Source organism: Talpa occidentalis, unplaced genomic scaffold (assembly GCF_014898055.3).
Source record: "Talpa occidentalis isolate TD23 unplaced genomic scaffold, MPIMG_talOcc4v2.1 talOcc4.17, whole genome shotgun sequence".
NCBI classification, from domain to species: Eukaryota; Metazoa; Chordata; class Mammalia; order Eulipotyphla; family Talpidae; genus Talpa; species Talpa occidentalis.
This window is the reverse complement of record NW_023601754.1, coordinates 56470281-56491300: the sequence shown is the minus strand read 5'-3', so window position 1 is coordinate 56491300 and position 21020 is coordinate 56470281. Positions and strand designations below refer to the sequence as shown.

The 21020-nt window shown below is 59.1% G+C and overlaps 2 protein-coding genes across 4 annotated transcripts in view; one reads left to right on the top strand and one right to left on the bottom strand.

Moving 5' to 3' along the window:
* Nucleotides 1-7198, top strand: part of FLRT1 (fibronectin leucine rich transmembrane protein 1) — a 66423-nt gene extending 59225 nt beyond the window's left edge. For both annotated transcript variants that reach the window (XM_037517711.2, XM_037517710.2), the window contains one exon: nt 365-7198. In XM_037517711.2, the coding sequence (XP_037373608.1) occupies nt 413-2437 (2025 nt within the window). In that variant the 5' untranslated portion in view covers nt 365-412 and the 3' untranslated portion in view covers nt 2438-7198. The remainder of the gene's footprint in view (nt 1-364) is intronic.
* Nucleotides 1-21020, bottom strand: part of MACROD1 (mono-ADP ribosylhydrolase 1) — a 123711-nt gene that overhangs the window by 86222 nt on the left and 16469 nt on the right. The window lies entirely within an intron of this gene.

Here is a 21020-nt window from a genome sequence, read left to right as displayed (position 1 = left end):
TGGTGTAAGATGGTATCTCATGGTAGTTTTGATTTGCATTTCCCTGATGACAAGTGATGTTGAACATTTTTTCATAGGCCTGTTGTGGACCAGCCACTTTTAGCATCAGCCCTAAAGACTGGCTCGGGGTGAACTCCTGAGCAAAAAAACCGAGTTGCCTTCACAAAATCCCTGCCCCTGTTGGGCCCACGGTCCCGTCCACAAGGCCACTGACTGATGGTGGTGAGGTCTAACGGTGCCAGCTGTCCCTCAGAGCCCAAAGCCAGCCCGAATGACCACCACCGGGGACCCAGGGGTCTGACCCTGGGTGGCGGGGGGTGGGGAGGAGACCCATTCTCACCACAAGTGTCCTGTGCCCCTGTAGGTGCCGCGGCTCCGAGTCAGGTGGGGCCGGGCCCCCCAGCCTTCCACCATGGTGGTGGCCCACCCCACCACACCTGCCACTGCCTCGCCCTCTGCCACTGTCACAGCCACGGTGGTGATGACCACGGCCACCATGGACCTGCGGGACTGGCTGTTCCTCTGCTACGGGCTCATCGCCTTCCTGACGGAGGTCATCGACAGCACCACCTGCCCCTCCGTGTGCCGCTGCGACAACGGCTTCATCTACTGCAACGACCGGGGGCTCACCTCCATCCCCGACGACATCCCCGATGACGCCACCACCCTCTACCTGCAGAACAACCAGATCAACAACGCCGGCATCCCCCAAGCCCTCAAGACCAAGGTGAGCGTGCAGGTCATCTACCTGTATGAGAACGACCTGGATGAGTTCCCTGTGAACCTGCCCCGCTCCCTGCGGGAGCTGCACCTGCAGGACAACAATGTACGCACCATCGCCAGGGACTCGCTGGCCCGCATCCCGCTGCTGGAGAAGCTGCACCTGGACGACAACTCCGTGTCCACCGTCAGCATCGAGGAGGACGCCTTTGCTGACAGCAAGCAGCTCAAGCTGCTCTTCCTGAGCCGCAACCACCTGAGCAGCATCCCCTCGGGGCTGCCCCGCACGTTGGAGGAGCTGCGGCTGGACGACAACCGCATCTCCACCATCCCGCTGCACGCCTTCAAGGGCCTCAACAGCCTGCGGCGCCTGGTGCTGGATGGCAACCTGCTGGCCAACCAGCGCATCGCGGATGACACCTTCAGCCGCCTGCAGAACCTCACCGAGCTCTCGCTGGTGCGCAACTCGCTGGCCGCCCCGCCCCTCAACCTGCCCAGCACCCACCTGCAGAAGCTCTATCTGCAGGACAACGCCATCAGCCACGTGCCCTACAACACACTGGCCAAGATGCGCGAGCTGGAGCGGCTGGACCTATCCAACAACAACCTCACCACACTGCCCCGTGGCCTGTTCGATGACCTGGAGAACCTGGCCCAGCTGCTGCTCAGGAACAATCCCTGGTTCTGTGGCTGTAACCTCATGTGGCTGCGGGACTGGGTGAAGGCACGGGCGGCCGTGGTCAATGTGCGGGGCCTCATGTGCCAGGGCCCCGAGAAGGTCCGGGGCATGGCTATCAAGGACATCACCAGCGAGATGGACGAGTGCTTCGAAGCAGGGTCGCCAGGCAGCGTGGCCAACGCCGCCCCCAAGACCACGGCTGGCAACCATGCATCGGCCACCACACCCCAGGGCTCCCTCTTCACCCTCAAGGCCAAGAGGCCGGGGCTGCGCCTCCCCGACTCCAGCCTTGACTACCCCATGGCCACGGGTGAGGGCGCCAAGACCCTGGTCATCCACGTGAAGGCCCTGACGGCTGACTCCATCCGCATCACGTGGAAGGCCATGCTCCCCGCCTCCTCCTTCCGGCTCAGCTGGCTGCGCCTGGGTCACAGCCCGGCCGTGGGCTCCATCACAGAGACCCTGGTGCAGGGGGACAAGACAGAGTACCTGCTGACCGCCCTGGAGCCCAAGTCCACCTACATCATCTGCATGGTCACCATGGAGACCGGCAACACCTACGTGGCCGACGAGACACCCGTGTGTGCCAAGGCGGAGACGGCCGACAGCTACGGCCCCACCACCACGCTCAACCAGGAGCAGAACGCTGACCCCATGGCGGGCCTGCCCCTGGCGGGCATCATCGGCGGCGCGGTCGCCCTTGTGTTCCTCTTCCTGGTCCTGGGAGCCATCTGCTGGCACGTGCACCGGGCCGGCGAGCTACTGACCCGGGAGAGGGCTTACAACCGAGGCAGCCGGAAAAAAGACGACTACATGGAGTCGGGGACCAAGAAGGATAACTCCATCCTGGAAATCCGCGGCCCCGGGCTGCAGATGCTGCCCATCAACCCCTACCGCGCCAAAGAGGAGTACGTGGTCCACACCATCTTCCCCTCCAACGGCAGCAGCCTCTGCAAGGGCACGCACACCATTGGCTACGGCACCACGCGGGGCTACCGGGACGCCGGCATCCCCGACATCGACTATTCCTACACCTGACGCCGCGGCCGCGCCCGCCGGCTCCCGCCCCTCCGCGAGGCGACCAGGGGGCCCTGCCCCGCCTGCCGCCACCCAACAGCAAAGGAAAGAAATGCCACCATGACTCTCCCGGCAGAAAGCGAGTTTGGGGAGGGTGGATGATTTGGTAGAACACAATGAAAAACCTTTTTTTTTTAGTCATAGGAAGGCAGGAGGGAGATCTGATGTTGCTGAAGGCATAATTTATACCGAATCACGCCAGTTGGGGAGGGAAGGACTAAAAATAATGTGGCAGGAAAGGTTGGGCTGGGTTTTTTTTCCCTGAACTGGCAAGATACTACCTGTGCACGTCTGCGCTTCGCGCTCTGTTCAGGGCACAAAAGAACCGTCAGAGAGAAGCAGCCGCCGAGCACGGCCCCCACGCGGCGCCCGGGCTGCTCTGCTCGCTGCGCCCGTGGGACGGAAGGTTTCAGGCGCCTCACAAAGGAAAGCAGGAAGAAAAGAGCTTTGCTGTGGAGATATTGTCCTGAAATCTCTTCCCCGGTTCTTTCCATACCGTCTCCCTTCCAGATCGGCAGAAATAGCACCTTTCACTGCATTCTTTGAACAATTCTGTAGTCGATTAAAAAACCAACCTTTTTCTTACACTGGAGCCCTCTTCAGTTCCATGCACCACACGCGTGGGCCCACGGAAGCTGTGGCTTCCCCAGCCACTTGGAGGTGCGTCTTCCGACCTGTCTCTGCGTTGTGTCTCTAACGCAGGTGGGAGACAGCACCACCCGCGCGGGCCTGACAGGACTGCTTGGGTCAGTTCCTACAATTTCCTGGGACAGTAGTCAAGAAAACGTTGCTTTCTCCTAGAAATCATTGAGTGAGTAGACAAAGCGTGTCGGGGAAGGGAGGCGGGCGGGGGTAATGCTGCTTCTAAAGGAGGAGGCGTGTCTGTCCTGGCTGGGTCGCTCAGGAGACCCTAGCTTTCAGTTCGATCCTATCTCAGGTTGGCCAGAGCTGGGGGCGACTTTCTGATAGCAGAAAGAAGCTTTCTTCCATGGCCAGTGTCCTCATCTCTCTCCCCCACCCCACACAGATGCGAACACCCCAACAGCCACTTTCTGAGCATTTCCTCTGTGCTATGTGCTTCCTCACAGGACAGGTAATTGGCACAGGGACAGGTTGTTGCTTCTTCCCCCCCACCCCCCATCAACCGATTAGACCTAATGGTTTCCATGGCTGCTCAAACAAAGCCCAGAAAAGCCATGAAAATTCTCAGAAAAGCCCTGGGAGACAGCACCTCCCCCACCCCACCCCATGCAGGAAACTCAGCCTCGCAGCCGCCCTTGGAAGTCTGCTGGGCATGAGGAAGACCAGATCGCTCTAAAAACACCAGCCTCCTCTCGGAGGACGCTGGCTGGGCCTTGAGGAGCGGGGTCTTGATTTCCTCCCTCTGGAGTCAGCGTGGCCAATGGCCATCTATCAACTGACAGTGCAGCTCCGCGAGCCGTGAGATTAAAACGATGATGGAATAATGACAGCAGCTCTGGAAAGAAGAGAGAGCAGGGCCTGGGGTTCTCATCTCTCCTGCGCCCCACCCCCGGGGGCCGGGTCACCATCTGTCAACATGCCACTTGTCCTGCACTGGGGAGAAGCCATGTCAAAGGAGAAACGCGGTCCAAGGGCAGGGAGGATGAGAAGGGGTCCGGCTCCCGGCCGTGGTGTTTTCAAAAGGCCTCAACTGCTTTGACAAAAGCCCAAGGCAGGGAGAGGAAGCTGAACGCGGTCACAGGATCACCAGTGACAGCCCCGGCCGGCTGCTCGCCTGACATGAAAAGATGCTACTGACCCCATCCGTGCCGAGGCGGCTGAAAGAGACAGCGGCTGCGTGAGAGAGGTGGAGGGTGGGGCGCCCAGGCCCCAGGGCCAGGCTCACTGGATGGGGCGCCCAGCCCCCTCCCAGGGAGAGGCCGAGGGCACGGATGTTTCATTCTAACCTAAGCCTTTTTCCCTTTTCCCACCTGAATCATTTTCTCATACAATGAGATCAGGGGAGACATTTTCCCAAGCCTTACTTTCTCGTCGGTGTAAAGGTCGCCCTCCCGTTGGCCTGCAACACCCTCCCCACACAGGCCCATCCCTGGCAGCTGGGGAGGAGCAGAGGCTCCCCCGCAGTGTCTGGGAGGAGAGGGTGCATGAGGGTGTGGGGGCATTAGCCAGGGGCAGAAGTGCAAGGTCTCTGCTGTTTCTGAAAGGAGGAGCCCTCCCTCAGGTACCCGCCCCCGCCCTGCCCCGCTGCCAACATGCTCCACCCCCACCACACTCCAGGTCCTGCTTTCTCCTTCCCGAGCCAGGCAGGACCACCCCCTTTGAGGAGGGAAGGCATATGAACAGCGAGGGCTGCGGGAACGCCCTGGAGAAGGAGTCAGGCTGTGCCAACTATGCCCACCAAACCCAGGCCTTGGTGGTGACACATTTTTCACCATAGCACAAAACAGGTTCACGCTGGCCTCCTGGGCCAGGTTCTCATCTAATGGGCTCAGGTCTGGGCTCACAAGCCCCCGCACCAGTAAGGGCCGAGTTAGTAGAGATGGCCCCGCCGGCCCACACTCATCTTTTCTGCCCTCAGCATCCTGACATCTTGACATTCTCCTAGTGTCCGTCCTGAGAGTGGGCCCCAAATGCCTGCAGCCTCATGGAGGGAGGGCCTGAAGGCAGATCCACTCGGACAGCCTGTCCCCCTCTTGGTCTAGCTCCTTGAGCTGGCCATGGCTCAACAGAGAGGGCGTTTCAGGGCGCCCGGCCTCCCCTACCCCTGAGGACGCAGGACCCTGTAGACCAGCCCAGGGCTGGCCACCACTTCTGTCCAGAGCATCTCTCTGTGGCGGCCGACCTGACCCTCGCAACCTCAAACTAACCGGAACCACCTCCTTGGCCTCAGCATTAATGAGTGTATCTTGTGGCATTTAAGGCAGGTTTAAAGTTTTAAAAAAAAGCCCCCGACACTTCCTTGGTTAAGTGGTTTACCCTTCGTGGTAATTAGATGTAGTGATTGGAATCTCTTTTCTATTACATGGCAATTTTCCTTTAAATTTCCCCTAAAAAAAAAAAGGCAAGAGGAGGCAGGGAAGGAGGAGGGGCAGCAGGGCCAGGAGAGTCATTTGCATTTTGCGAATGAGGCCTCTTGTAAGCTCAGCTCAGGCGTGGGGCCCAACGTATGGAATGCTTAAGAGATTACTAAGAATAAAATCTATTAATTAGTCATACTCAATTCCGCAGACATGATGTGCATCGAAAGCTTCTTTTCTTCCCTTTCTCCTTCCCTCTTCCCAGCCTCACTTGGAAGCCTCCATCTTCCCTCTTCCCGGCCTCTGTGTTAACATGGCAGCCACGTGGCTGGCCAGGGCCCCCCACCAGGGCCCGCAGGCCGGCTTTGAGGGCAGGAGCTGGGGCACTGACTCCTCATTCAGGGTGACGCTGGCCAGGGAGGAGACAGCAGCTGGGAAGATGCCATGGCTGGGGAACCCAGCCCCAACAAGGGGAAACTGAGGCCAGAGCATGAAGGGAGCATCAGAGAGGGTTTCCGGAGTGGTAAAGGGAAAGATGTTTCCCTTTTGTAAAGTGGGGGTGGGCCAAGGCGGGGGCCAGCTTCACCCAGGAAATCTGGGTGTTCCAAAAGTCAAATGGAAGGCCCTCTCCTAATTCTAGGAGGTGCCAGTTGGTCCAGGCAGGTGAAGGAGGCCCAGAGGAGGAGGGACAGGCCAGGTGAGGATCCCTGTGGGGTCTCAGAGGGTTGGCTGGGGCCTGAGGGAGGGGTCGGGTGCCATGTTCAGGACGGCATCTGCGCCTCCCTCCTGCACCCGCTGGAGCTGAGCATGGAGGGGAGGACACCACCCTTCCCCCACCAATGGCAGCTCAGTCCCAAAGCCAACCCACTCCAGAAATCTGCTCCCTGCTGAATGCGCCAGGGAGGAGGATGGGGCTTCTGAGCTTTGTGCTTATGAAAAATACAACAAGGAAAATTGAATGCGGCAAGCAGGGAGCAATAGAGCTGGGAAGGCAACTGGGAGAGAGCTGGGTGCCTGCTGGAAGGAGGGGCCTTGGGCCCAGTGCACTGGGCCCCCAAGGCCAGACCTCGTCCTCATGCCCGGGCGCAGCCAGGGTCCTCTGCGGGCGTCCCGGGTACCCCACGGCTGCTCTCCAAACTCAAATCAGTGCACAGGAACTGGATGGCGCCTGGGTGAGCGCTAACAAGCAGCTCACACCCTGCCAGGCCTCCAGAGCAGGCAATCTTTTTTCTTAAGGAGGGATAAAAAGGCTCAAAAATGCAAATCATTACCGTTTACAACCAAGCGAGTCTGCTAAATTGATTAGGAGAGATTAAACTCCTTGGAGGTGATGGGAAAGGGGATTTTTCGCATTTTATAAACCTGCCCCCAGTGGCTGCGTGCAGATGGCTTTTCCGGACCCGAGGGGCTGCCTCTGAGCAGCTCCGGTGGGGACACTGGGGGTCTTGGAAGGCTGAGGCTTATGCTGGGTTTGAAGGTGCTGGGCCTGAGCGTGGCTTTGGGGAGACTGATTCTCCTCATGTAGTGGCCTGTGCTCCGTTGCGGGGGGCACTTCGGCCCACAAAGTCATTCAGAAACCATCTGAGCCCTCTGCAGACTCTGCCCCTTGACCTCTGCCTTCAGGGGTGAAAAGCAAGGGGAAGTGGCTCATCCAGTTGTTTAGAGGGGAGCCTGGAGCCCTGAGCTTTTCTGGGTCCTTTCTCTTCCAGGGGCTGGGGCTGGAGTGGTGGGGGGGGGGGGGACAGGGATTTACCTCTGATCCACTCCCTGCAGCCAACTGTAAAAGGAAAACTGAAGGTCAGGGAAGAGAAACTCTGGTCTAGCAAAGGAGCCAGACAGTGAGCTCCCCGTCCCTGGCAGCATCCAAGTCCTTGATGGGGCTGTGGCAGAGTTTCCTGCCTAAGCCAAGGCCTGACTCTGTGACCAGAAGATCCTGGCTCCCTCCTTTACTTTATCACCCCGAGGGTCCTGCAAGGAAGGGGTCCCCTGAAATCCCTGGTCAGGGCTGTGACATAGTCAGGCCGTCCAGGACTATCAAAGAGCCACCAGCGAAGAGGCCAAACCCTCCTATCTTTGTCCAAGAGGCAGCGGGAGAGGAAATGCAGGGGCACCTCCAGGACGCGGCGGCCTGCGGTCCCTGTGTGTGCCAGGCCCTACCCCGGCTCCGCGGGGCTTTTTCCCCAACTCAGCAGTTCCTGGCTGCTGCTCAGTCCTTCTCCCCAGCCAGGCTGGGGCTGCTGGGGTGGGGGGCGCTCCTCACTCTGCATTTTCAAGCATTTTTCATTTCTTTTGAAATGTTCCAAGTAGTTGCCTGAAATATCCACATTTGCTTCTTTAAAAACAATCACAAAAGATTCCCTTGGCTCTTGATGCTCCTCCTCCCTCTCTGCATATTTAACACAGCAGAGGTTTTTCCCCCTCTGCTTTCAGAAATTCCACTACTGCCAGGGTCAGGCCCACTTTCTCACTGTCAATGAGATTTGCGGGTGTGCCCAGGGCCCCTGTGACCGAGAAGCAAAGTTCACCTTTTCTCCAAGTCTCCCCTGGAGAGCCTGGGGGGGTCCTGCCTTACTCCCCACCAGAGGTCTTGGCAGGCCCCCACTCGCTGAGCCCACTGTCACGCCCCCACCGGTTTGCTGAAATGCTTGCTGGTGCTGGGGAATGTGGTCAGTCAGCCCCCCACCCACTCACCCCCACCCAGCACTCGCCCATCAGCCACCAGGATGCCGCGAATCTGTCCTTCCCACACACACCCCTGCCCCCCACACCAGCAAGCCCAAAGGCCAAGCCCACAGAGTCCCTGCAAGACAGTCTTGGCTGTCACCACCCCTAATCTCTTACAGCCGTCAGGGTGGACGCTGGGCCATGAGGCCCAGCAGGTGCCTGGCACACGGGCGTGCTCCAGCCTCCTCCTCCGTCCTCTCACTTCCTCCTCCTCCCCACCTGCCGTCCACCTCCTCAGGCCGTGCACAAGGCCCAGAGGGTGTGTGGGCCCGGCCTTCCTGTCATCATCCGCGCCCGCCCTGCTGGCAGCCTGGCCAGGGCACATCTCCCTCTGCCATCCCTTGGACCCACCAACAATCAGCTGTGAGCCGCTGGCCTGGGTGACTCAGTTTCCCCTCTCCCAATGGAGCCTCAAGTTGGTGACCAGGGAGGTGAAGAACGGGGTGTCCCACCTTGCCTAACGCTCCTGTCGAGTTCCCGTACCCCAAGCCACCACCTGGAGGAACTACCCGGTTTTCTGCTCAAGACCAAGGAGATAAAAGCAAGAGGAGCGACCCACCGCAGAGCGCAGCTGGCAGCCACGCTCTCCTCCCGGAGCTGGGCTGTCCAGGGCGCCTCCCGGCGGCGGACATGGCTGCAGAGTGTGCAGAGACACTCCCTCTGGCTGGCGGGAGGCACCCGGACCCCTGAAACTAGCCTTAGCTTGTTACTGGCCCAACACACCTCCTGCCCGCAGGCCAGCACCCTGGCTGAGAAGCAAGGGGAGAGGCAGGACTGGGATGGGGGTGTTGTTTCTTTTGATGGGGGACGCTGGTGCCTTCCAGCTCATAAAGAGACACAGAGGTTTGTCATCTGAGCTAGCAAGTGAGGGAGAGAGTGGAGAGGGAGTGGGGTTGAGGGCTGAGGGAGGCGGGAAGTTGTTAGCACAGGCCAGCAGAGCTAAGGTTAAGGTGGCAACTGGGGCTGCTGGGAAGCCCTAGGCAAAGAAAATAAACAGAACCCCCAGCCAGAAGCACTGCAGAGCGAGGTCTCCTAACCAGTGACAGCAACTCCCTTCCCCATGACAACGAGACATAAGGTATCTGGATCTCAGCTGGCACCGGAAGAGATCCTGGCATCCCTGGCGCTGGACTTCCGGCAGCCAGCTGAGGAGATGGCCAGGGTGGAGTTCTTGGCCAGACCCGGGGACGGGTGGGTCCCTCTGCTGTGGAAGGCGGGTGCCCGTGGCTGACGGCCTGCGGAGGGCAGGCCTGGTCTCTCCCAAAGCTGTGACTCCTTCTGCCACCCCAGGGGCCCCTGTCTAGGCGCGACGGAGCCTCTGCCCTTCCAACCTGCAGACTCAGCCCAGCGTCCATGTCCTTGTCTCCTTCCTTTGTTCTGAGGGTGGAGCAATTCTGGGTGATGGGGCTGCTCCTGCCGCTGCTGCTGCTGCTGCCGCTGCCGGCCAGGTCCCAGGCCTGCCTGCCTCATTCCCAGCCTCCCCTCCAGACGGGGCTTCCGGGAAAACTGAGACCCACAACCCCCACGACGACAACCCAGACCAAAGTGCACTGCGAGCCGCCCTGTGACCTCCTTCTAGTAGGTGCCTTGAAACTTCAACGTTGAGATGAATGTGATCAACTATTTGGTCCTATTTTCTGTTTGTCTGTTTTCATATAAGATGTCCAGGTCCACTTTCCTTGTCCTTTCTTGAAATAAATAGAAAGATTTAACTTTTACAGTCCTCTTGGCTGCTGACTCTCAGCTTGGTGCCCAGCGGGCCGGCGCCAGGGCCGAGACGCACGGTGGGCTCGGCCGCCCCGCCCCTCCCGGCTCTCACCCCAGGGTGGGCTCGGCTGTCGGTAGCCTCTGGTGGAGGATGGAGCAAGTTCCGGGGGGCACCACCCCAAAGCAAAACACTGACCCTTCTGCCAGATGGACCCATCCTGACCCCAGCCCAGGCCCAGGGCAGGGAGGTCGTGAGCTGAAGGCCAACTCCGAGGGCCCTGCGTGGAGCTGCATTAGGGAGCCCGTGGATTATCCCGTAAGAGGCTCCAGCTCCTGTGCGGACACCCAATCAGCCTGGAGCTGTGGGGGTGTGGGGAGTGTGCCTTTCCTGCCCCCACCCCTCCACCCCACCCCCACCCGTAAGCACACACCTGGGTTCCTCCCCCCAGACACCCGCCCTCCCTGGACGCACCCACCACATTCACAGCTCCCAGGCCTTGTCTGATCTCCCACATCCCACAGAGGGGGAAAAAATAATTTTCCATGAGAACAATAGCAGTTTCTGCTAAATTTAACATAAAATAAGAACTCATTACTTCTGCCTTAGATCTGATTTCACGTCTGGATATGGGTTAATGAGCTTTTCCTTCTATTCCAAGGGAGCACATGTATTCCTCCACGTGCTTTGATGATGGGTCACCTGACTGGGGTGATGGGGCCCTGACTCCTCAGGGGCCCCCCTGCGCCCCCACCCTCCTTTCTCAGTCCTCACCACCCATCCTGCTGTGGGGGGCGGGGGGCAGCCCAGGGCCCGTGCACGGTGGGTGCCCAGGAAGTGCCAGGGCTCAGCTGACTCTGTCCACCAGGCAGCTGGTCAGCAAGTATTGATGAGCCCTACTGGGTACTGGAGCCAGTGTCTCCCTACAATGGACCCACCCCCAGCTCACCTCACCCTCCACACAGTGGTGCTGGTGACCCAGCCACAAAGCCCAGCCCCCAGGGGCGGGAGGGCTGGTTCCCAGACTGGATTCCTCAGCGCCTACAGTTAATCAGTGGGCGTTTGCCCAGCAAAGGTTCATGGTCACATGTATTTGGAAACAACCAGATTAATGTCACTGTCAGACTCAGGACTAAAAGTTCCAGTTCAAGGGGAAGAGTGAAGCCATTACCCTCCTGCTCTTACCTGGCTACCACCAGGTTCCAGAAGTTTCCCTCCTGCCTCCACCAAGCAGTGGTCTTGGACCCCACCAAGCATCCCGGAGAAGAGGCGATCAAGCCTGGAAGTATCCACCAGCCCTGAACTAACCCCCACACCCAAGTTCCAGCCCAGTCTTCACACCCTGCTTAAGAGGTCCTGGACAGAAGCGAGGTCACCCGGCTAGACCCTAGTGCTGCCCAGGAGGTCTGGGGCAAGCTTGCTCATCCACGTGCAGGCACCCAAAACAAAGGTGCTCCCTGGCCTGCGCCCTTCCCTCCTCTGCACCTAGGTCCTCAGGTCAGCACCTGCCTCCCCGCCCGTCTGGCCTGCAGGAAGGACCCTCCCCCCAGGGCAAAGTAAATGGGCTCTCTAAGCCACTAACGGACAGCACAAATGAAATCCCAACAACCCCCCCGCAACGCCCCGAGATTTACAGGGGAAGTGAAATCTTATTTGCACCACTGCCAAGCCCGGGATGCGATGAAATTATGCCTCGAGAAGAGACCTGGCCGGCTTGCTTACTCGGAAGCGGCTGCATCGGAGACCGGCTTATTAAAAGCCACAGCGGCCACATTTCAACCTGTTTCAGGTGTTAAGTAATTTACTGCCACCCAGCATTCAGTGGCAGGTTTTTATCATTTTTATTTCCATGATGCAGGCAAGTGCGCCCCTCTCCCCTCCGCCCTGCACAGGGATCTGCAGGTCTAAATGCTCCCGCCCCACCCCCAGCACTGCAGAGGGAATGGGGGGGTGCAGAGAGGCAGCAGCGGGTCTGACTCTCCCCAGGATGAGACATCAGTCAATACCCAGAGTGACAGGGAGGACAGGCTCTCAGACCCCCACCCACATTTGGGGTGCAGTGAACCCCAAAGACCTTCAGGTGTTTTCTGAAGGTAGTAGCAGTGCGAGACAGAAACCACCCATCTCAGGACCTGCTGCCACCCGCATGGTCAGCAAGTCTTGACTGAGAGCCTGCTGTGTGCCAGGCTCAGCGAGGTTGGGGGCACAGTGAGTGGAGCCCCGAAGACCCCTGCCCTGTGGAGCCCACATTCGCTGGCCAGTGTTGAATACAAACTTGCACTGGTTGATTAAAATATCTGGGAGGCAAACAAGCCCTTGAAGGAAGGGGGGCCACCCCCACTTCCATGAGCATCTGCTACCCGGCAGCAGCCCTCAAAGCAGGCACTCCCCAGTCACAGAGCTGTGCCTTTCACTGCTCTGGAGAACTGTGCCGTGAGGGGCCCTGAAACTCTTGGGGGATGCACCGTGTCCCATTCGCAGGCAGGGGCCAAGGAGCCGTGCGGTCTGGGGTCCGCTGGGTGACCAAGGGCCCCTCTGTCCTACAAGCCTCCCTCCCCTTCTCAGCAGCACTCGGCCAGGGGCTGTTGAATCCTGCCGGCTTTGGGGGGATTAAGTCTGTTACAGAGACTCTGGGGGCTCATCCCAGGCTCCTTCTGCTGCCCTCTCCCTCCACCTGTTTTCAGATACTCGAGGAAGACCAAGGGGAATCTTCAGAGTCCAGGCTAAGCCAAGTGCAGAAATTCCTTAATTAGCTTTCTCTTGGATCAGGGCCCTGGCGAATGGATTAGTCGTGGCGGGGCAGGAGAAAGGGGCCAGCGTCCTCCTGAGCCCGGAGATTACCAGCTTGGGGTGAGGGGGCATCACTGGGGCATGTGGGTCCCCGAGCAGCCCTGCCGGGCGTTGCTCCTCAGGGGCAGGCGGGCAGACGGAATCTGGAAGACGCCGGGGATGTACAGCAGGAGCCCGAGGTCCGTGGGGAAGCCGGGGAGAGCCGGGCTCCGTGGCTGGGTCTTCTCACAAATGCGCTTCTTTCCCGAGGGGACCACACAGACCCGTAACTTCACCACTGGGGGTGATTTCCTAAAGGGGCGCCCATCTGTGAGAGGCAAGGCAGCGCAGCCCAACGGCACCAGGCCCCACATATCTGCCACTGCCGTCCATCCTCACTTATCCCCATTTTCAAGCCAGCGAACCGAGGCCCAGCGTGAAGGGCTTGTCATGGTGAGGGGCTTGCCTGGCACTGGATCCAGGTCTGCCCAGGATCCCCCATAGCCCCAAGTCCTATGAGGCCTTGTGAGGAGGACTGACTGTGGGGTCTGTAGGCACAGTGAGCCCCACCGGAAAACGAGTGGGGAAGCAGGCCTCTCCCGCAGGCCTCCTCCAGGAAGCCTTCCTGGACCTGCATAGGATTCCCCATCAAGGCACTTACACTCTGTGCTCGGGCCTGCCCCCGACTATACACTGAGCTCCTCCTAGGGCAGGACTTGGTCCCCATCATCTCATATTCTGAACGAAGGAACAGGGTTGTGCCCACCTCAGTCTGGAGGGCTGGAAAGAGAAGCCTGGCAGGAGGCTGGGCCCGTGAGGAGGGCAGTCAAACAGGGGGGCAGCTGGGATCCAAGGAGAGCTCCAGGCTGGTGACCCCCAGGCCCGGGCTCTCTGGCTGGCTGGCTTTGCCCTTGGAGTTGCAGGGGGTGGCGGGGGGAGGGTGACTCAAGGACTCAGAGATCCAGATTCCCTGGATGGAAGCAGCATGAAGTCTAGTGCCTCTGCATCAAAGGCAGCTCTGCTGTGGCGTGGTAGGCCTGGCTCTGCAGATAAGGGCTGCCCTTGGGGGCAGGCAGAAAAGGGTATCTGGGCCCCCCTCAGCTCCCTGCTCTGGGAGCAGCAAACTGAGCCAACCTGTCAGTCAGGGCTGCTCTGCCCTGCTGCCCCTTCCTGACCCTCCATAAAGGTCTGTCCCCCCAGGTCCGGGTCACTACAAGTGACTAGAGCCCCCGAGAGTGTCTTGGCTGCCTGGGCCGAGTCTCCCTTGCTCCCCTTTGCAGACCCAGCACCTGACAGTGAGCAATCACCAGAGGAGGGACACCTACCCCAGGCCAGAGGAGTGTCCTGGGCGACACGCCGCCTAAGTGGGTGCTCCCGGCAGCACAAAGACCAGGAAGGGGGCGAGGACAAGCAGTATGACACCCCCAAATCATTTAGCAAGGCTGGAATGGAGACAGGAGTGGGATAGGCAGGCGCTGTTGTGGGGCAGATGAGATGGGCAGCAGGGAGGCCCAGAGAGCCAAAGTCATGGCAAGGGCAAGAGGATCCCAAGGGTGTTGGAAGAAGCCACAAGAACAGGCAGGCTGCCCAACTCTGGGCGTCCCCATTTCTACTGTGGTCTGACTAACACCCCTCCCCGTGCCCCCGCCAAGTCCTGGTAACGGTGCAGGCAGAGAGCAGAATCCCAGACGCACCACTGAGAAGCATCCAGCCCACAAGGGCCAGGCCCAGAAAGACCACGGCCATGGCCGGTGGGGGGGGGAGAGGGGGGAGTCCCTGCCCAGCCGTACAGAGAGCAGAGAGGAGCCCCAGCTGCCTTCTGGCAGAAAGCAGCACAGACACCTGCTTCCCAGCTCCTACTATGTGCTGGTTTGCTGCCAGACGCTGGGGTGAGCCCCAGAAACGGCCGCTCCCGCTGCCGAGCACGCCGGCCTCTGCTGCTCGCGGTGAAGAATGATGCCTCTGATTTCAATTAGCCTTTTCGTGATGACTAGCGAAGTTCTGCATCTTTTCACTTGTTTACTGGCCATTTGTTTTTCCCCTACTGGGAATTGGCTGTCCACATCTTTTGCCCATTTTTCATATTGATTTGTAGGAGCTCTTCGCATATTAAGAAGGAGCAGAGACACAGCCTGCTCCTGGGGCAGACCCTCAGGACCTGGCTTGAGAGTCTGAGGTCCCAGGAAAGGGAAGTGGAATTTCGTGGGCCTCTGGATACCCACACTTAATCTCTATACCACACCCCTCCCCCGCCCCCAGCTCATGACAGGCCGACTCTGTGGGAAGATGGAACCCTCCTGTGGGTAGGAGCCCCTGCCAGGCCTGAGCTCAGCTGGTGAAACCCAGGGGGCTTGTTTGCTGCTAATACTGAGAGGTCAACACTGACAAGGCTGGCGGGGTACTGGCGGGGTGCCCCGATGGCCCCCAGGGGGAGCCTGCTGGCAAAGTCAGGCATCTAGGGGGAAGGCATGAGTTGCCATCCCAGGATGGGTCAATCAGGACCACCTGACATGGTGGGGCGGTCCCTAAGCCTCAGGATGACCCTCTTACCCTGAGGTACACACTGCCCCTGTCTCCCTTCAGCCAGCCAGGTTCCTAAAGAGTGACTCAGGTCTGGAAGGACACGCTGAGCCCTGCCCCTCACCCTTGGCCACTGGCCTTTCAAGACCAGAAGCCTCCCGACATTTAATTTCCAGAGCTTTCCATATTTCAGGGGACAAGCATCATAAGCCATAAAACTGATTTCCAAAGCATATAAAGGCAATAACATTTAGGGAGCCAGGAAAAATTAAGCCCCTCATTTCCGGGAGAAATGGCTGCCATAGCCCTCCTGGGGGTCCTTTCTTCAGCAGGGGGTGGCTCGGCGCGGCGCCAGCACATGGGCTTCCCCACACCGGGTGTAACAGCTGCTCGGCAGCCAGGGAGGCTGCAAACTGCCTGCTCATCTCTTCCCTGACTCCCCTGGCCACTGGCACCCTACCCACCCCTTTGCTCATCCCTACTAAGAGTCAGGCTGCAGAATGCCCACCAAACACTGCCTGTGCTGAGGGCGGCCAGGCGGGCATCCGGGCAGATAAACCCTTCATCCTGCTCTGTGCCGTGCCCGGTGAGCCTCTGAGCCACCAGGACGGCAGAGGGGTAAGATCTCTCAGAGGCCTGGAAAGCTCAGCTCTCCCGCCAAGCTCTCCAAACACCCCCCAGCCTGGGCAACTAACCAGAAGACCCTAGAACTATGAGTGGTTCCCATGTGCCTGCTCCCCCTGCAGCCATTCACTGACTCATTTACTCACGCCTTCATGTGCTCCTTCCTCCCTCGCTCACTCCCTCACGCATCCACTCCCCCATTCACTTATTCATTCAAGGGTGACAGGACGCAGTGGAAAGTACCCAGGATTCACAGTGAGAGACCCGAGATTCAAGTTTCCTGATTTGTTCAGGGACAAGTCACCTAAGAGCCCCACCAGAGCTTCCCAGGCCATTCTTATGATGATTATCTGGGGCTGGGGGGCGGGTGGGGGGTGGGCATGGAGGATGGGGCCACAGTCTGCTGCTGCAGAGGATGGGCCAGAATGAGGTTAGGCCCAGAGGCCAGAGGCTGACCCCAACAGTCCTGTCTAGGCAAGAATGAAATGAGGTTGGACTCTAAAAATCCACCTTTGGGGCAGCTGAACAGCCTCCAGAACTACAGACAAGGGTTAGGGGGATTCACAAGACCTATGGGGGCACCCAGATGGCTCCCAGGAGCCCCCCTCAGAAGCCACTCATCCTTGAAATGATGACAGATTTATGACACAGAATTAGCCACAGACTCAGCCTCTGGCTTCACCACGAAGAGATGGGGAGAAAGGAAGAGCGGATCTCCTGGCCAGGAGACCCCCCACCTGCACAGGCCTCCCTGAGTCTCTGTGGAAGGAGGTGCCAGGCCAGGGTAGCCTGGAGAGGGCGGGCACTGAGAGGTTGGGGCTGACAGTCACTGAGAGTCAGCATTTGCATGGAGAGCACTCTGTGGCTCTGGAATTTATGCAGCTGCCTGTGATTCCTAAGGCGAGACGAATCTCCAGGCCGCTTTTCTCAGCAGGAACAAGTCTTTTCTTCAAATCGATGGTGACACATTTTTAAACCCCGATATTAAGGAGGGAGAGATTTTGCTGGCCCCCCAGGGGCAACCCCTATTAGTCACTGACTCATCTGAGAGAAATCCCAGTGACAGACCCGGGGCCTGGCCAAGGCAAGAGGCCCAGAGGAATGGACAGTGACTGACCAACCAGTGGCAGAGGGATCTCCCAAGGGGGTAGCAGAGTCATGTGAAGGGAGGAGCACTCGGTGGGATGGAAAGCCTCTGGGGCAAAGTATAGGTATCTGTGGGGGAAATAAACAGTTGATTAGGGTTTCCAGGGAGAGAATGGCAAAAAAAAGTGAAAGTAATTAAGAAAGCAAAAGAGGTAGGTTTAAATAGATTCCCAAGTTTGGAGTTACAGAAACCCAATCTTGTTTCCTATATTGCCATGGCTGCCAGGAAGCTCAGTCACATTTCATATTTAGTTGTAATAGACTTCCTTGACCTACATTCGAGGTATCATCTGGGCAGGGCAGGGTAGGTGCTGGGAGCCAAGCCAGCCACTGAGACCATGAAGTACAAGGGCAGGCATGAGCCACATCAAGTGGCAGGTGGTAGGGCTGAGCAGAGGGCCACAACCAGGAACCAAGCAGGTGGCCGGCAGGCTGGAAAGCATGTGTGAGGGTTGTATAGGCCAAAGGGTTCCAGATAGGGCCAAGAGCACAGGGATGCCCTGGTCCCTGATTTTATTTGATACCCCCTTTTCAGTGAAAACTGCTCATTTAATCTTTTTTAAAAATTAATTCCAGTACACATGCCCGCTTCCTGGGTGATAACAGTTACCACTGATTGAGCTGTATCATCTAGATCCTCTCGACTGCCTGCGAGGGGATGAGGGGACCTGTCTCCCAGGTTCACAAAGGAGGAAAATAAGGCTCAGAGGGAAGGTGCAGCCCGGTCCAGGTCACAGGAACTCTTGAACCCAGCCCTGGCCTGTCTCTCCGCCCCCAACACACCCCCAGACCCCAGCACCCTGCTCTGGCGGACACCTTGATGGCAGGGAGAGGAGGCTGAGTCAAGGTTGAGGCTGGCAGGTGCCCATCCCCAGGGCCCTACCTGGATGCCGGTCCACCCCTGCCAAAGCCCACAGCCTTGGCAGTGACCTGCCCCACCTTGCAGAGACCTTCCCTGGGCGAGTTCCCCGCCAGCCGAGACTCAGCTCCTTTGACGGGCAAAGCTGAAAGCTCCCGTCGCAAATGTCAATTCTGGGTCATTTGCTGCGCAGATTTGAATGTTCCTGTTTCTCCTCAACATCCTCAGCAAGGCAGCGCTTGCTTTTCAAGTGGGATGTAGCGTTTGATGATGTTTAAACCGTACGTGAAATACAGTCAGGCAGCAATAATAAAACAGAGGCGAGTCCTGCTGGCAGGGACGGCTGACAGCCGGCCTCTCTCCCCACTCGCGCGGCAGCGCAGCTCCTATTTTTATGGCAATTACAATGTCCGAGCAGGGGAGGAGGCAGCCGCTGAAGGGGGGCTACCGGCTTACAAGGGCCACTTGTTGCCTTTGAAGAGTGGGCGGCAGCAGACGGGGTTTCGAGAGCTAGAGCGGCCACGCCGGCGGGTGGCTCCCGTGGGAGGCCCCTGCCCCAGCCCCCACCCTCTCACCTCCCCCACCCACCACCCCCAAGGGTGCCACTTCCTAGCCCGCAGGGCTGGGCCCGCAGCAAGAGGACTGAGGACTAGAGGGGTTGCGTGACCCGCCGCGATCAGGGGGATACCCTGTGGAGCCGGGGCCTCGCTCCCGTGACGTGGTCACCGCGTCCCATGCTGAGACCTGGGAGCAGGCGGGGCTGCCTAGGAGCGGGAGGTGAGCACAGGGGCTGAATCCGTGGACTCCCTCAGGTCCTGTCATGTCCCCAGGGCCCCCGGGCGGGGGTCTGGACTGTGTGCCCACAACAGGGTTGAGGGGGCGGCGTCAATACGGCCGCAGACTGCGTTGTCTGCACAGGCTGGCGTGGAGGGGAAGGAAAGAGACCCCAGGTCCTGGAGTGGGCACTGGGCAGACCCCCTTCACCTCCTGGGACTCAGGGTACCTGCCTGCTAAATGGGAAGCCAGCCACAGGCTCCTGGGGCCGGCAGCTGCTGGGCAGCCCTCTGCCAAGGCGCTGGCGGTCATTCCGAGCTTGGGTTGCAGGCTGCGGCGCTCACCCTCCCGTGCTTGGCCGGCTTAATGGTCCCCATTAATTTCAAAACACACACAACCCATGCACGCTGGCCTCCTCGGCTCCGTGTCAGGGAACAGAGGCCGTGCATATGGGGACACAGTCTGCCGGGGGTGGGGAGGAGCCGCTCAGCACAAGCGTGGGCAGCAGTGCCCTGACGAGGACTTCCGTGCCCTGTCAGTTGTGATGGAGAGAAGATCAGGGAGAAAGGGCGGGGTGGGGGGCTGCTGGCAGTCAGGGGGCTGGGTCTGGGGCCCTGCTGTGTGACCCCGAGCAGACGGGGTCTCTGGGCTTCCGTATTCTCGTCTTCTACAGAGCAGCAACTGCCTTGAGGGCAGGCACTGGGTCATGGGGCCTGAGAGCCCAGCGCCTCACACTGAACTTGGAGCCTCACCTACACCCCACACCTGTGGTACCACTGACCTCCTCTGCAAAATGCACAAATACCCTCCAGCTTGATTTCTAAGACCAAATAAGAGAGTTGGGGGGTCTGGGCTGCCGCAGGTGGTGAGCCTGGCAAGACCACTGCTTCATCCGGCCGACCCTGTCTCGCCAACTCTCAAGGGCATGATGGCGCGGCCATTCAACATTTACTGAAACCCAGGGCCAAGGGCCATGGGGCCCAGGGCGCCCTCATGTCCCCTGTGGGAAAGACCTAGCTAATAGCAGAGAGCATCCAGGGTCCTGGAGTCCCGCCCGGCTGGCTGGACCAGACCCTGCAGAGTCTCGAGGGAACCTCAATAATTCAGGAGGGATCCATCATTTATGAATTTATGGAACCACCTCTTAACCTTGTGGGAATAAGCTGCCCTCCTCGTGCAGTGGCAGAGTCAGGTCTTGGCACAGTCTGGGGTGCCTGGGCTTTCTAAGGTGGAGGAGAGCACAGCTGGGCCCCAGGCCTCCCAACCAGCCTGCCCCATCCACTCTGCCCCGGCCCCCAAGCTGGACGTGCAGGGAACTTATGAAAAAGCAAAGCTGAGGGCATCCCTCTTAAATGCCAAGTCTGGAAGAAGAAGATGTGATTCCTAGCTCTACCTTTAACCCAGGGCTGTGGCCTCACATGTACCTCAGTTTCCTCATCTGTAAAATGGGGGTTGTATTAGTGCCTGCCTCAGACATAAGGGGGGCAGTGGGAATAGTCAATAATAAGCTGCTCCCCAGCCCAGAAGCAGGGGCTCCATGGGGGCACCAGGACAAGGGGTTGGGACACAGGATGCCCAAGTAGGTGAGGGGCTGGAGCACCCCAGCAGGCCTTGTGAGTCCCAGGGACCTCCACCCAGAGGCTGTCCCATCTTGTCTGCACAACCACCAACTGCAAGGACACCTGCCCATGTCTACCGACTCTGAGGACTCAAATCCCTGAACCAGAAAGGAAAAGGCGACAAAGAAGTAGCCCCACCCACCAGCAAAAAAAACCATTTCCTGAAGGCTCTGGAATCTGGCAAACCGCCCCTCTCAGCTCTGGTTTGCTGTGTGGCCTCAGATAAGTGGCTGAGCTTCTCCGAGCCCGTTTCCCCATTGCTTCCCATCCCTGACTCCCAGTTTCCCCAATGACCCCATGTGACTGATGTAAGAACTCTGGGAGGCCAGGGAGGCGTGACTGCAGCTCAGACCTGGAGGGAGGCCCTCTGAGCTCAGGGCCCTCACGCCCCAGCTCATCCCAAGCCCCTCAGAACTTCTCCGATCCTACCCACCTCACTTCAGTCTGCCGTCACTCTCCCTGTCTCCCCCGGCACACCCCTGCCCGGCTCAAGTGCCACCTCCACCAGGCAGCCTTCCAGATGGCTTTCACCCCTGCGTACAGAACTCCCAGCCTTCGCGAGCTCTGCAGTCCCTTTCCATCCACGTAGCTCACTCCACATTTGGGATTAGAAATTGCATCTTTGGCAGCCCAGGGCCTACCCCAAGGTGTAGCCCTACATGTGCTGAGTGACAGATGTCGGTGCAGGAGTTTGAATTCTGACTTGGTCATCTGCTGAGCTGGGGCAGGTTATCTCTTGCTCTGAGCCTGGGTTGGATCCCCAAAAACGCAGATCAGAGTCCCAGCAGCCTCTGCGGGGGGGGGG